Source organism: Pipistrellus hanaki (assembly GCF_964339955.1).
Source record: "Pipistrellus hanaki genome assembly, chromosome: 1".
NCBI classification, from domain to species: Eukaryota; Metazoa; Chordata; class Mammalia; order Chiroptera; family Vespertilionidae; genus Pipistrellus; species Pipistrellus hanaki.
Genome location: NC_140503.1, coordinates 60,465,745 through 60,482,273, shown reverse-complemented (window position 1 = coordinate 60,482,273; position 16,529 = coordinate 60,465,745). Strand labels below are relative to the sequence as shown.

The 16,529-nt window shown below is 40.1% G+C and overlaps 2 protein-coding genes across 7 annotated transcripts in view; one reads left to right on the top strand and one right to left on the bottom strand.

The window, feature by feature from the left end:
- The window catches only part of UBR1 (ubiquitin protein ligase E3 component n-recognin 1), a 133,323-nt gene extending 117,564 nt beyond the window's left edge, over positions 1-15,759 (bottom strand). For 2 of the 3 annotated variants that reach the window (XM_084902813.1, XM_084902814.1), the window contains exons 1-3: positions 15,634-15,759; positions 4,735-4,991; positions 609-687 (exon numbers count right to left, since the gene is read on the bottom strand). In XM_084902813.1, the coding sequence (XP_084758939.1) occupies positions 609-687; positions 4,735-4,991; positions 15,634-15,714 (417 nt within the window). In that variant the 5' untranslated portion in view covers positions 15,715-15,759. Of the gene's footprint in view, positions 1-608; positions 688-4,734; positions 4,992-15,633 lie in introns of those variants that run through there. The other variant, XM_084902815.1, reaches the window with a different exon arrangement.
- TMEM62 (transmembrane protein 62) overlaps positions 15,363-16,529 on the top strand; it is a 51,727-nt gene continuing 50,560 nt past the window's right edge. Inside the window, exon 1 of one of the 4 annotated variants that reach the window (XM_084903263.1) lies at positions 15,363-15,472. In XM_084903263.1, coding sequence (XP_084759389.1) covers positions 15,467-15,472 — 6 coding nt within the window. In that variant the 5' untranslated portion in view covers positions 15,363-15,466. Of the gene's footprint in view, positions 15,473-15,885; positions 16,002-16,529 lie in introns of those variants that run through there. The other 3 variants (XM_084903267.1, XM_084903264.1, XM_084903266.1) reach the window with 3 other exon arrangements.

Here is a 16,529-nt window from a genome sequence, read left to right as displayed (position 1 = left end):
GGGTCCTAAGTTAGATTTTGGTAAAGGGCACATGCTGGTCAAGGCTCTATCCCCAGTGAGGGTGTGCAGGAGGTAGTCAATCAATGATTCTCTCTCATCACTGATGTCTCTCCCTCCCTTTCCTTCTTCTCTGAAATCAATAAAATATATATTTAAAAATACACACACACACACACACACACACACACACACAAAAGATAAAACTATTCAATATGATTTGAGTGATAAGGTAAAAGGGAAATAAAGGACAAGTTATTGTGAGGGATGAAAGAAAGATTGTGATCCAGGAAGAACAAATGGGAGGCCTCTGAGCAAGCAATGTCTTATTTTTTTACCTTAGTAGTGGTTACATGAGTGTTGACTTTATAGTTATTCTTTAAGCTGTTCATGTACCTTATACAATCTTTTATATAAATGTGATATACTCACCAAAAATTGTATGGGACTACCTCTTAAGACAGATGTCCCATCACATAATATGTTTAATCAGAGCTAATAGTACACATATCCGATCTGTAATAGCAGGAATTCAAGTACTAGTCAAGAATATGAACTAGGTGGCTAACAGATTCCTGCTAATCTAGATATTTTATGCTCTATTTTCATACCTTGTAACGATGATTTTTATGAACACTGTTCTGGAAGCAGTCCATACATAGTACACATGTTGGATCAATTGCACAATCCCTAAAAAAGATTAAAAATCAGAATCCAAATTTTAGATTACTCCCACTGATGCTTAAGGACTATAATGTAATGTGAATGCGTTTTCTATGTGATCCACAAACTGATTACGAAAATGCTTCAAAAATTAAATTACAAATAATTTTAGCCATAGTTGAATGTTTAAGTTTGGATATTTCATTTTCTTTCTTAAATCATTCTCATTACTTTGAGTTTGCACATGGTTTCAAACTGTTAAGATACACTTCAAAATTAGTCTTATGAAAAACTGATTAACTTTAAAAAAGTTATTTGCAAACATCTTACCCTATTACATTTACAAACACTTTACAAACATGATTGTTCAATGGTGTTCAATGTAAATAAAGCTTGGATAAGGACAAAACTCATTAGAATGTAAGCATCATAAGGGCAGGAATTTCTATTTATTTTTTAAATTTCTTATTGATTGATTTGAGAGAGAGAAGAAAGGAGAGAGAGAGAGAGAAACACTGATTTGTTCCACTTATTTTTGCATGCAATTGGTTGATTCTTGTATGTGCCCCACGTGGGACCAAACCTGCAACCTTTGTTATCAGGACAATGCAGTAACCAACTGAACTACCTAGCCAGCATTCTGTTTATTTTATACTAGAAGCCTAGTGCACGAATTCATGCACACGTAGGGTCCCTCAGCCTGGCCGGTGATCGGGGCCAATCAGGGCAGTCTTGCCCAGTCCCAGTTGGCCGACTGAGGCCGGCCAACCAGAGAGGGACTGCAGGAGGGCTCCAGGGTGTGTCCAGCCCTCTGGCGTAATCCTGATCACCCAGTCCTGATTGGACAGACCCTAGCAGCAAGCTAACCTACTGGTCTGCCCCATGGTGGTCAGTGCACGTCACAGTGACTAATTGAGCGGTTGACCGAATGGTGGACCGATAGGTCGGACACTTAGCATATTATGCTTTTATTATATAGGATATTGATATGTCCGAAATACCTTAAAACAGTGCCTGCTACATGTTAGGTATTGAACTAATATTTATTGAATGAATGAAATTCAATCTCTCTTCATTTCTTCCCTAAAAACAGCTTTTAAAATGTACTATTTTATTTAATATTTTCAGAAAAACACTTACCTTAAGTAACTTCTCACTTAAGGTCACCTATAAATTCTTTGACTTTAAGTGAAACAACATATACCAAAACCAATTTCAGCCCTGGATGAGTGGTTCAGTTAGTTGGAACATCATTTGGTACACTAAAATGTTGCAGAGGTTCAATTCCCAGTCAGGGCACATACCTAGGTTGAGGGTTAAATCCCTAGTCAAAGCACATATGGGAGGCAACCGATTGATATTTTTCTCTGACATCAATGTGTGTGTGTCTCTCTCTCTCCCCCTCCCCCCCCCCCCCTCTCTCTCTCTCTCTTGGCAACTGATTGATATTTTTCTCTGACATCAATGTCTGTCTCTCTCTCTCTCTTTCTCTCTCTCTCTCTCTCTCTCTCCCCCTCCCTCCCTCCCTCCCTCCCTCCCTCCCTCCCTCCCTCAAAATCAATTTTAAAATACATATCCTCAAGTGAGGATTAAAACAATACACAGACCAAAAATATAATTTTACAATAGGCTAATTGATATAAACAAGAGTTAAGTTCCTATGGCATCTTATCATTAAAATGAACAACACTGAACAAAATGTTATTTGAGGATGTGCTATAAATTAGTGCAAAATGCAAAATTAAGTTTTTTTAAAAATTAAAAAATTTTTTTTAATTGATTTCAGAGAGGAAGAGAGAGGGAGAGATAGAAACATCAGTGATGAGAGAAAATCATTGGTCAGCTGCCTCCTGCATGCCCCCTACTGGGGATCGAGCCTGCAACACAGGCATGTGCCCTTGACCAGAATTAAACCTGGGACCTTCAGTCCACAGGCTGATGCTCTATCCACTGGGCTAAACCAGCTAGAGCTGCAAAATTAATTTTTAAAATATTTTATTTAAAAGAGTTGAAGATACGGAATTGGGAGTTTTAAAAATGAATATTAAAGGAGTAATAGGAAATAAAAATTGCCTAACAATGTTCTCTAAAATGTATATGATCTATTGACCTATTTAGAGCAGGATTTCTAAACCTCAACAGTACTGAAATTTTGAATCATATAGTTGTCAGACATAGAGAAGACTGTCCTGGGTATTGTACGATGTTTAAGCAGCAACCCTGGTCTCTATCCAAGGTACCATTTCCTCAGTTGTGACGATTTGAAATGCCTCCATGTGCCCTAGCCAGTATGGCTCATCCTGGTTAGGGCATATGCCTAAGTTGCAGGCTAGATCCCCAAAAGGGGCCTGCAGGAGGCAGCCAATCAATGTTTCTCTTTCATTGATGTTTCTCTCACCCTTCCTCTCTCTCTAAAAACATCAATAAAAACATATATGTTTTTAAAATGTCTCCATGACACTTTTGGAGAAATAGAATCTACAAATGTCTACTATGCTTTAGTTCAGGGGTCTTCAAACTACGGCCCGCGGGCCACATGCGGCCCGCAGAGGAGTCTGATCCTGCCCGCCAGGTTTTTTGGGCAGTGAGCACAGCCGAGGTGTTACAGTAGGAATTAGTAGTTCATATAGTCCGGCTCTCCAGCTCTCTGAGGGACCGTGATCTGGCCCCCACTTTAAAAAGTTTGAAGACCCCTGCTTTAGTTGAAAGTGATTTGGCTTCAGCTGAAAAATACATAAGATAAATGAAACATACCATGCTATACAGCAAAATAGTGTACAAAATACATAAGCTGACTTTGTCCTGATGAAAGAATTGGATAAAAAGGTAGTATGTTCTAAACAACTATTAACTAAATATAAACCAGTTAAACCTAGAATTACAGTAAAACAAAAAACAATTTCTGTATTTATAAAGTTTATAAAGTCACACTTCTAACATAACCTGAACTACCGCTAACAAAGGAGAAAAAAGAAAAACAACTAAAAGTGCTGCTAAGCCGAAACCGGTTTGGCTCAGTGGATAGTGTCGATCTGCGGACTGAAAGGTCCCAGGTTCGATTCTGGTCAAGGGCCTGTACATTGGTTGCGGGCACATCCCCGGTGGGGGGGGGGGTGCAGGAGCAGCTGGTCGATGTTTCTCTCTCATCGACATTTCTAGCTCTCTATCCCTCTGCCTTCCTCTCTGTGGAAAATAAAAATAAATAATAAATAAATAAATAAATAAAAAATAAAAGTGCTGCTAAGATCTAAAAGTTGAACATTTCCGGCAGGATTAGGGAGTGAAAAAGTTTTCCATGTTTAAGGCAACTGCTCTCACAAAGGGTAAAAGCCTAAATCTGTTTCTAGTTTCCATACCACTGGTCTCCTTTACCCAGTGAAATTCTTTCTGCCCTTATAGGTCCACAATCCTTTGGTACCAAATCTCACTTAGTAGCAAAAACTGACTTGAAATAACATGAAACTACAGACTTTATGTATATCACTTGTTGTGAATATTCATAGATTTCTTTAAAAAATGCTGTGTTTGATGATAAGATTCTGCCTTGACTCTGCTAGGGAAGTATCGATATTAAAAATTCTGAAATACACCTGGCCTCAAGGGTTTCAAATTAAGAGTATGTGGACTACAAAAATCTATCACTTATACACACTTTTAGAGAACATTAAAAAATGAGAAAACTGTTTAATTATGTCATTAAAAAAACAAGCTGCCTGGGCAACGTGGCTCAGTGGTTGATGTCGACCTATGAACTAGGAGGTCAGGGTTCAATTCCTGTTGAGGGTACATGCCCGGGTTGTGGGCTCGATCCCCAGTGGGGGGAGTGCAGAGGGCAGCCAATCAATGATTCCCTCTCATCACTGATATTTCTCTCTCCCTCTCTGAAATCAATTTAAAATTTTTTGAAAAAACAAGCTACTAGTATACTAGCAAAAACAGATGAATAAGTACATAATAAAAGGAAGTTAGTTAAGTAGGATTACACAAGTAATAAACCAAGAAAGGTGTATCATGAAGTGGGTACGAAATATCCATATTGTAATTATACCAACCCTGTAAATTTCTAATTCTTACCTACAAGAATATGTTGTTTCTCCACTTTTGAAAACCTTCCCACAGAGTTGAAATGCTCCACTATGTTTTAATTTCTCTAAACAAATATCTGGATCTTCTCCAAATAAATACCATTCCAGTGGAGTGAATATTGATGTTTGTATACTCTCCTCCTGCTTTTCCAAGTCTGGGTCCATTTCAGCAGAATAAATTTCGGGTACCAATTGTGCCAAATGGTGCAAGAAAGTAGTATGAAAATCAACTTGCTGATCCCACCACTGAAAGAAAAGAAAATAAGACTTTGTTATAAGTTCCTTCTTAAAATTCTAGGGGCACCAGTAATAGCACAGTTCTGTAATTTCAGAGAAAGTGACCTACAATATATTCTTATTTTATCCTTTGCCAATACAAAAGGAAAGTGGGTGATTTAAAAAAAAGTCTTGGAAACGATTGCCCACATATGCCATAGATATCTGGAAAAAAGAAAAAGTAGCTGTAGCGGGTGAGAATTATCCTTCCCTTCTGGAATGGCTAACTTTTGGTGTGTAAAGCTAACTCTATTATCAGTTAGAGGCTGTACAAACAAAGCATTTCCCACAGTCTTAGTTTGTTTTTTTTTAAAGGAACAATGCATTTAACGAGAGATCAAAATGAATAGTTGCCCAAGAGTTTTTAGAACACAGAAGCATTAACCACCAAAGAAAAAAAAAAAGATAAATTAGACCTCATCAAAAGTAAAACCTGCTCTTCAAAAGAAACTGTTACAAATGGTTCCTATGCCATGCTTATTTTTTTTTAATTTTATTTTTTATTAAATTATCTGTGTACATATTTTACCATTGCCCCCCCTCCCATACATACCCACCCTCCCCAGAGTTTTGTATCCATTGATTGTACTTATATGCATGTATACAAGTCCTTCGGTTGATCTCTTATATCCCCCAGATCTCCCTCCCCTCCCCACTATAATTTGGCAGTCTGCTTGTTGCTTTACTGTCTCTATATCTATCTCATGCTTATTTTTAAAATAGATATATATTTATATTGATTTCAGAGAGAGAGAGAGAGAGAGAGAGAGAGAGAGAGAGAGAGAGAAAGAGAAAGAGAGAGAGAAACATCAATGGTGAGAGAGAGAATCATTGATCAGCTGCCTCTTTTTTTTTTTATGCATTTCTTTTTCTTTTTTTTTAAATATATCTTATTGGTTTTTTACAGAGAAGAAGGGAGAGAGATAGAGAGCTAGAAACATCGATGGGAGAGAAACATCGACCGGCTGCCTCTTGCACACCCCCTTCTGGGAATGTGCCCGCAACCAAGGTACATGCCCTTGACCGGAATCGAACCCGGGACCTTTCAGTCCGCAGACCTACGCTCTACCACTGAGCCAAACCGGTTTCGGCTCAGCTGCCTCTTGCATGCCTCACACCAGGGATCGAGCCTGCAATCTGGGCATGTGCCCTGAACTGTGACCTCCTGGTTTATAGGTCAACACTCAACTACTGAACAACTCCTGCCAGGCTATGCCATGGTTATTTACATCTGAAAGCATGCTCAACATCTTTAGTCACTATAAAAATGCAAATTAAAATGACAATGAAATTACCCTACAAAACCCATTAAAATGTAGGTAAAAAAATGAAGCTTTGGCCAGTGTGGCTCAGTTGGTTGGAGCAGGTTCGCTTCCTGGTCAAGGCACATAACTAGGTTGTGGGTTTGATCCCCAGTTGGGGCACACACAGAAGACAACCAATTGATGTTTCATGTTTCTCTCTCTCTCAATCCTTTCCCCTCTTTCTAAAACCAATAAGCATGTCTGGGTCCATTTCAGCAAAATAAATTTTGCTGAGGATTCAAAGAGTAAACAACGTTGCCCTAGCTGGTTTGTTTGGCTCAGTGGATAGCCTACGGACTAAAAGCTCCCAGGTTCGATTCCAGACAAGGGCTTGATCCCCAATAGGGAGTGTGCAGGTGGCAGCTGATCAATGATTCTCTCTCATCATTGATGTGTTTCTATCTCTCTTTCCCTATTCCTCTCTGAAAGCAATAAAAAAAATATAAAAAACAGTAAACAATGTTATGTTGCTTGACTTAGACAATCTAACAAGTGTCAATACTTTTGCAATTAAGAAAAAAAGCTCTTAAAAATCTGTGAGATATATTTAAAATAACGCCAAATAGTTTCAAATTATCTCCCTAACGATATTTATTAAATATTTATTAGCTAGAAAGGGAAAAGATAAGTATAAGGTAGAGACCCTGTAGATACCAAGTTAACCAAGTGATTAAGATAAATATCACTAATAAGAAATATTAATATCAAGAATCCCTTAATATGATGCACTGAGAAAAATGCAATACCATTTTTGTGTTATTCTTGCCCAAAATGTATAACCTCATTCCAATTATAAAAAAACATCGAACTCAAATTGAGGATCATTGTACAAAATAACTATTTAATAATCTTCAAAAGTATCAAGGTCACCCAGCCAGTATGGCTCCGTGGTTGAGCATTGACCTATGAACCAGGAGGTCACGGTTTGATTCCTGGTCAGGGCACATGTCCGGGGTTTCCCAGGTTTCAGGCTTGATTCCCCATAGGGGGCGTGCAGGAAGCAGCCAATTAATGATTCCTTCTCATCAGTAATGTTTCTTTCTATTTCTCCCTTCCTCTCTGAAATCAATTAAAAAAAAATTTTTTTTAAAGTGTCACAGTCATGAAAAACCAGGAAAGACCAAGACACTGTTACAAACTGAAAAAGACTATGAAGAAACTGAGACATAGACTGGAAAATATAAAGAAATACTAAATATAATGTGGGATCCTAAATAAAACCCTGGAACAGAAAAAAGAACATTAGTGGGAAAAATTGTAAACTTCAAATAAGGTCTGTAGTTTAGTTATTATCAATATTAATTTCTTTACCTTAATAATTACCTAAACTAAGGTTATATAGGATGTCAACATTAGTGGATATAGGTGTGAGATATATAAAATAACTGTCTGTGCTATTTTACCAAGTTTTCTATAAGTATAAAATGAGTCCAAAATAAAAGGTCAGAAAAGAAACTGATACTGAAGATGTTTATTTGCTAATATAGAAAGGCATTAATAATATTCTAGAGGCCTGGTACATGAAATTCGTGCATGGATAGGGTCCCTAGGCCTGGCTCGCCAGAGCCTTCCTCCGTTACATGACGCCCCCTGGGGGTCAGCGCACATCATAGTGGGCAGTCAAACTCCCGATTGGTCAAACTCCAGAGGGGACAATTTGCATATTAGCTTTTAATTATATAGGATAGTTCAAGAAAGTAGGTTACAAAGCAATATGTATAGTCTCATTTTGTTTAAATATTAATTGTATTTACATGTGGGGGAATCAGAGGGAATATATACCAAAATGTTAACAGTGGTGGGTAGTGAAGTTTTAGCATATTTTCATGGATTCTGTTTGTATGTTTCCTTACCTATGAATAATATCTTTACAGTGATTTGATATTAGAGGGATAATTCTTTATTATAAAAGTTAAAACATTTTACTAAAACCTCTTTTAGCCGAGACCGGTTTGGCCCAATGGATAGAGCGTCGGCTTGGGGACTGAAGGGTCCCGGGTTCGATTCCGGTCAAGGGCATGTGCCTTGGTTGCGGGCATATCCCCAGTAGGGGGTGTGCAAGAGGCAGCTGATCGATGACTCTCTCTCATCGATGTTTCTAACTCTCTATCTCTCTCCCTTCCTCTCTGTACAAAATCAATAAAATATATTAAAAAAAAAAAAAAAAAAAAAAAGAAAAACATTTAAAAAAAAAAATTTAAAAAAATAAAACCTCTTTTAAAAAACTGTGCCTTCCAATCTTGGCTGGTAGGGCTAAGTGTTTGGAGTGATGCCCACACAAAGAAGAGTCATGGGTTCAATCCCTGGCCCCAGTCAGGGTGAGTTCAGCATTAGGAGGCAATCAATCTATGTCTCTCACCTCTGTCTGTCTGTCTGTCAGTCTCTCTCTCTCTCTCCCCCCCCCCCCTCTCTCTCCCTCTCTCTCTCCCTCCCTCTCTCTCTCTCTCTCCCTCTCTCTCCCTCTCTCCCTGTCTCCCTCTCTCTCTCTCTCTCTCTCTTCTCCCAACCCCTTCCACTCTTTCTAAAAGCCAAAGGAGAAATATCCTCAGGTGAGGATTAACAAAAACAAACAACAATAACAAAAAACCCTGTGCCTTCCAGTCCCAGCCGGGTGGCTCAGTTGGTTGGAACATCATCCCACACATCGAAAAGGTTACTTCTGTTTTGATTGCTTTTAGTAATTTTCCCAATTTAAGAATAAAATTAATAATTTTTTATTCAACCTCCAGATTTTCTTTTTCAGTATCTGGAATTAAGGGAGGGTTTTCTTAATTGTTCTCTGAAAACAAGTTCTCACATCATTTAAATTCCCAAACATTCCTAACATTTCCCTCATCCCCAGGGACTTATTTGGATGCTTGTTCTCGAACATCATTCTGAAAAAGAAACTAGTGTATAGTAACTCTTTTTCTAACTCTTCTGTCTTGAAGTGGTAACAGTATTTGGAGGCTCTACTGTGGCAAGTATTGGGTTAGTAGTTGGAGCATCTCTAGCACCAAAAAATCTTTTGGTTATACAGTTTTCTTGTAATACCATTTGATATATTCATAAACGTAAGAAAACAATCCTAGTTCAACTGCTTACACCATAGGGAAACCCTAGCCTATCTGATAATTGGGTCTCTAATCCTGTTAAAACATTTCCTCTCAGTTAACTTCCATTCTTACAGCTCACAGTTAACCCAAAAATCTACCTTCCTGTAACTTTTAGCCTACACTGCCTGAAATAATCCAATACAATTTACTCTGCTATTTTACCTAACAACCTTTCAAATAAATTAAGATAGCTATTATATTTCTCATTAGTCTCTTCATTCTGGGACTGAACTAGAACATAGATACTAAAGAAATGTGACCATCCCTAATGACATAGTATCCAGGCTGTTCTCCATTTATGGAACATGTACAATATGCCTCCACACAGGGGAGTAGAACTATTTATTACCTTCCTTATCCAGAGCACTGAACTGCTTTAAAAGATGGTGTTCTTTTTTTGGCAGTCATATCACATTATGACTTAGTGAACTTGCAGACAATTAAAACTCGAGATCAATCACAGATAATTGTGACGAAGGTGAGTTTACTGTTATTATTTACTTGAGTGTAATTCATCTTCTAATAGTTTTACTTAGTGCCATTCTTCAGAACAAAGTCTATTTGACTTGTTTGGAAGAGTGGAGCTATAATTACTTAATGTGTCTTTATGGACTACCTTTTAAAATGCCTTTGAACATTTGGTATATATGGGTAATGACATGAGCTACACAAGGACAAATCTATTAATTTATCCACTGGTGGTGGTGGTTGTTTTTTTAATACACACATATTCTGCCTTAGGAAGAGAATATGAGATATGTACCCAAAGTTTAGGAAAGCAGATTTCATTCATCCAAAGACTTCAAGGAAAGTCTAGAAAATTGGAGCATGAACTTATGGTCAGAAGAGAAAAAGGAAGAGAATGGTTTAAGAGGGGCAGTATGTTCTCAAAGCCATATTCTGGCTGCATGTTTATGTATTCCAACAGGAAAGAAAAGAGAGGGGCTTTGTTTATCACATGGCTCTATATTTGCCCCACCCTATTTTATCAATGCCATGAAGACATAGTAAACTTTCTTATCATATTTACAAACACAAGGCTGGCAGGGATAAAAAAATATTCTTAGGCTGATAATGCATTGAAACTAATAAGGTGAAGCTTAATCGTGATGGGGGGAAACTCCAACTGGATAAGATCTATGTCATTCCCATATAGCAAGTAAGTTCTTTGGTAAGTATAACTCTTCTGGAGTCTTTCAGTAACATTAATTTAGTACAGCATATTTCCATAACCACTTAGCTTATTAGAAGGGTATGACTTAACATTTAAAAAAAAAAAAAAAAAAAAAAAAAGGTCGTACCAAATGCTTTAAAAAAAAAAAACTCGTAACTATAGTTCCTTTAATAAGAGACATGTTAACTCAGAATACCTTGGAGTTCATAGTAATGCCCCTGGGACTAAAGAAGTCTTAATATTTTGTCTTAAGCTATCTGAGGCAATGGGTTAAAGGCTTAAAAGAAAATTGTCCATTTCACAGAGCACAGTGTATGATAACTTTAATACCTTAAATCCCACCAATTCCCTTGGCTTTCCTTAGCTCCCTGTTCAGTCTGGGCTCCAAGGTTAGCTATTACCCCAATATGCTCCTTACTTCTGTCCTCCCTCCCCCAATCGCTACCTTTAATCACTAATGTTGATCCTCATTTATTCACTAAGAGTATGTAAATGTCTGCTATATCAAGCACATAATGGTATATATCAGTAAAGAGACATGACCCTTGCCTTCATGGAGCTTACATTCTAGTAGGAAAGACAGACATTTAAATAAGTAAATAAATACAATACAGTAATTACAGATTATAGTAAGTGCAGTGTAAGAAATAAACAGGATACTTTGACAAAGAATAAGAGGAACCAATCTTTTAGACAGGGTAAGTATCAAGAAGAAGAAAAAAAAAAACAGAAGAAAAATACTCTAGGGAGGGGGAAAACATACAAACAAACAAACAAACAAAGACAGCAAGTAAAAGCATAGACCCTGAAGCAAGTTAGTTTTAGAAACTAACAGACCAGGGTGGCTAAAACTAAGTGAGAAAAAACTAACAAGAAATTAGAGGACATGTAGAGGCCCAATCAGGCAGGATCTTGAGTGACTTGTAATGCATTTAGATTTTATTACAAGTACAATGGAAAATCACTGAAGATTTAGACAAGAAACTGACATAAATATGATTTAGTCTTAAGATTTACTCTGGTTGCTAAGAGGAGAATGGACTGGAACAGGGCAAAATGGAAGCAATGAAGCCAGTTAGGAGGCCACTGCAGTTGCCTAGGCAATAGATGGTGACTATGACTAGAGAGGTGGAGTGGAGACAGAAAATTGTTTGTGTTCAAGAGCTATTGTGGAAGTGTCATCTACTGAGACAGGAATAACAAAACTCTTGATATACCTCCCTGTTTCCCCCTCCCAAAATCTGGCTCTCAGTATATGACATAACCATGGCCATGAATGCTTAAGCCAAACATTGGGGATCTAGATGTCATCTGTTTCTTCCCTTTGCCTCATGCTCAATCGACAAGCAAATCTTTTTTGTTTCTACCATATTTCCAAATTCTCTCTCAAATCCATCCTCTTCTTTCCATCTCCAGGGATCTCTCTAGCACAAGCCACCATCAACTATGGCTTGGATAAGTTACTGCAGTGGCTTCCTAATTGCTCCCCTTATTTGAAACACTTATCAGATATCCAAGTGGCTATGTCAAGTTAGATTTGTGATTCTGGAGCTTAGAAGTGAGAAGACCTAAATTTGGGAGCTGAATGTATACAGATGGTATTTATAGCCATAGAACTAAATAAATCACATAGGCAGAGCGTATAGACAGGAAAAAGACTATAGTACCATGCCAGGAAAAATCTTCTGAGATGGACTTAAGAAGACAGAAGGCAAAAGACCACCCCATATACCAGTGGTCGGCAAACTCATTAGTCAACAGAGCCAAATATCAACAGTACAAGGATTGAAATTTCTTTTGAGAGCCGAAAACCGACTTCTGCATATGGGACACGAAGTTTCAATCGCACTGTACATGTGCACCCACAGGTGGTATTTTGTGGAAGAGCCACACTCAAGGTGCCAAAGAGCCACATGTGGCTCATGAACCACAGTTTGCCAACCACTGCCATATACTATCTGAATTTCCAATTTTTCTCAGTCCTCATCTTCCTGTACCTAGAAAACCACTCTCTTCTAGACATTTTACCCTATGGCACTACTACTTTCACCTCATTCCTACTCAGCCATTCCCTTTCTAGGTCCTTCGCTGGTTTTTCCTCCATCTTCTGTCCCTGGAATTCAATCATTCCAGTTCCACCTCCTTCTCTCTCACTCACCCCCCCTTACCCTTCCAACTCCATGTCTGTCTGTCTCTTTCTCTGTATGTACATGTATACACATATATACATACACACACACTTTCCTCCTCAAAGATCTTATTCCTTCCCACAATGTCAACATGTCAATTCTGTACTGAGAACTTCCAAATGTCTAGCTTAGTCTTCCTCAATGTGTGGCCCACAAGACCAGGACTGCAAAATTAGTAGGACATGCTGATCTACAGAATCAATGGCTTTTATAAATGTCCAATAATTCTAATTGTGTTAGGTAATATCAGGAATTTGAGAGCCTTCATACATGTTGATAGCAACATGACAAAAAAATGTCCTACAAACTAAGAAGGAAGTTTAAGGATAGCAAAAACTATAACCACAAACAAGACTCTAGTAGAGTTGGTAAGAGTTCTTAAACCTCTGCAACACACCCATATTCATTATTTTAATTTTACCTGCCTCCCAATGTTGATTTAAAATGTACAAATTATTCGAATGTCAAAGAATCTTTGAGCTTGTTTTGCTTAATAGCAAACAAGAAGTAATCTGGAAAGTCAGAATCTTACTCCAGTTAGGATAAAATTAAAGATAGTAGATTTAAAAATAAAAGGAAAGTAAGATGCTATCTGGAATCCTCAAGTAGAGAAATCCAAGCCAAAAAAGTGATCACGAGCCTTAACAGTCACAAGTCTTCATCCACTTACATCACCCTATTTTGTATTAAAATCAAAACCGGTTTGGCTCAGTGGATAGAGCATCGGCCTGCGGACTGAAGGGTCCCGGATTCGATTCTGGTCAAGGGCATGTACTGGGGATGTGCAGGAGGCAGCTGGTCGATGTCTCTCTCTCATCGATGTTTCTATCTCTCTATCTCTCTCTCTTCCTCTCTGTAAAGAAATCAATAAAATATATATATTTTTAAAAGTCATTTGAGCACTTGTCTTATCTGTGTCACTGGACTGGGAGTTCCCTCTGGCACCTGGGACGTGGGCTTGAGTCCCTCCAGCTGCCAGCAGCACCCAGGACCCAGGCTGGAAGCTTTTACACCTCTCGGAATCTACCTGCTACTTTGCAAAATCCAAAGTCTTACCCAATGAAATTTAATATTTCTTATAGAGTTTGCAACATAATTCTAGCTCAATTCCTGTACCATTCTTTCCAATCCCAAATAAGTTAAGTCGAGATTGATGAGATTTTACTATACTACTTGGAAAGAATATATCAAAGTTTTAAATAAACATTAGTCATTTTTAGCAATACAAAATTATAGTAACACTTCTTCCCACAGCACAGTTTCTCCATTACTTCTACGATGTAAAAAGCACAAGCTACCATTAAAACCAGATGTTTACGATTGCTTCCAAACTTTTCCCATCTTCTCATTTCTTATTATCTCAAATAGATGCTTCCTCCTTCAATACCAGCAGTGAAGTGAGCTTGACTTACTATTTGGGGTAGAGGATAGCTGCAAGCACTGTCATAGCTGGGTGGCCAAACCCCTATCCCAACTCCCTCCCTACCTGGTTTCTCTCTCCCAGCCAAACTAGCCAGTCCCTGGGGTGGACTCTTATTTCTGGAGTTCACTCTGTTCTCTCATAAAACAATGCTCAAGTGTCTGCAGTATTAAAACACTCCAAGAAAACTTTCACTGAAACTATAAACCAAAGAAACTTCAGGAAAAGGTGTACATCCTACACTTTTGTACATCCTACACTTTTCCGTATGCAAAAATAAATGCCAACTGACAAAAGTCAACATTATGCCAGAATCCATATTTGACTACTTCCTGTCTTTCTCCCCCACTAGATGCGGGAGGCATCCAGAATATTACCTAATGTTACCTCTTATCCTACTCAGTCAGTCAGCTTTCTCTCTGTAGCCAGCCAGACGACGGGACTCAAATTTGCTCACTCTCTTGCTATCCCATTCTTTCAATCTATAGAACCCGCTATTAATTAATGCTTTTTCTCCGACTGGAAATGTCTGCAAGTCTCTTTTCCCATCTTTAAAAAGCAGCGGCAGGCCGAAACCGGTTTGGCTCAGTGGATAGAGCGTCGGCCTGCGGACTGAAAGGTCCCAGGTTCGATTCAAGGGCATGTACCTTGGTTGCGGGCACATCCCCAGTAGGGGGTGTGCAAGAGGCAGCTGATCGATGATTCTCTCTCATCGATGTTTCTAACTCTCTATCCCTCTGTCTTCCTCTCTGTAAAAAAAATCAATAATATATATATATATATATATATATATATATATATATATATATATATATATATATATATATATATATATATAATAAAAGCAGCGGCAGAAGACGGGTTCCTCCATTGAGAGGATTAGGCCTGGGGTTCTCAAGATCCTGGACTGAAGGACTGCCATGGCTACACCTCTTCTCTTTTCCCCCTGCCTCCCAATGTTGACAGGCGCGGACGCAGGAGTGGACTGTGGCAGGATACCCTGACACCGCCAGTGCCCGCCCAGCCAGCGATCCCTCCCAGCACCAGCTGCTGCATCCCGGGCTCCCATCGCCCGCCCCCCGGAGGGGTTAACGCTGCGTCTACCGGGGAAATGGCTCTTCCCTCAGACCCCGCCTCAGACCCCCACACCAGACCATCCACCCACACCCCCAGCTCTTCCCGCTTCAGGGCAGAGACACGCTTAAGCCCGTCAGCCCTCCTAAACGACACCGGCGTTCTATTCCGGAGACCCGGCCAGCGGGAATGTGGGTGAGTGGCTTTTTACGCGGTGGCTCCCTTCCCCATCCATCCCTGCCACTACCTCCCCCTTCCCAGAGCCGCCATCGGCGGTGCAGCCCCGCGTCCCCGGAAGCGCGGGCGGCCGGGAGACACCGGGGGGTTACAAAAGGAACTTGCCCACCAGGACTCACCGCTGCCAGCGCCTGCGGCGTCTGGGGCAAGCCCGGGCTGACCTCCATGCGCTCCACACCCCTGGCCTCCTCGTCCGCCATCTTGAGGGAAACTGACGCTCGCTCGCAGGGGCAGACCCCCGGCCTGAGGCGAGCGGAGACCTGTGGCCGGTGGCAGAGACGCCGCCGCGGGACGACACTTTTACGACAGCCCCCGGAGTGGAGTTTGACGCAGAGGCCACCAGCGGCTTCCGGTGCGCTCCCCGGAAGCCGGCGTCACGGCCCTGGAGGGCGCGAGGGCTTTCCTTGCCGGCTTCCTTAGGCGTGCGAGCTAGGGGGCTGAAGGTGATGTGTCTGGTTTCGGTGCTGGGAACGGTTGCGCCTACGAGGTAAAAAAAAAGGAAAAAAATAAAATAAAAATTCGGCGTCCGTTGCGAAAGGAAGGAAAATGTCGGTGCTAACTACGCGCGAAGCCGTGCAGGGAGTCCTGGCCGGGCCGTCGGTCTAGGTGTGTGTCGCCCCCCAGCGCACCTGCCGCGGTTCCCAGGGCCCACCACGTGAACAAGTACCCAAAGCCATCGCCTCTCTAGGAGGGAACCCAAAGATGGGCACCTGCGCATGCGCACAATGGAACTCAGACCCCAGCTTTTTTGGGGAGTGGTAGTGAAGGAATAACGGAAAATTGGAAACCTGTTCATCGGTAGAGGGAAGATAAGATAAACATGGTAATCTGCATCAGGGAACACCTTGCAGGTCTTAAAAAAAAAAAAAAAAAAAAAAAAAAGGTAGATCTATGTAGAAAGATAAAGATAAGTGAGGAGGGGGGAAAAACAGTCAGGAGCCACAAACCTATTTCGGCATACATAAATTTAAATGCGAAGGAAACCTTCTGCAAGGGAAAAGCACCAACGGTAGTT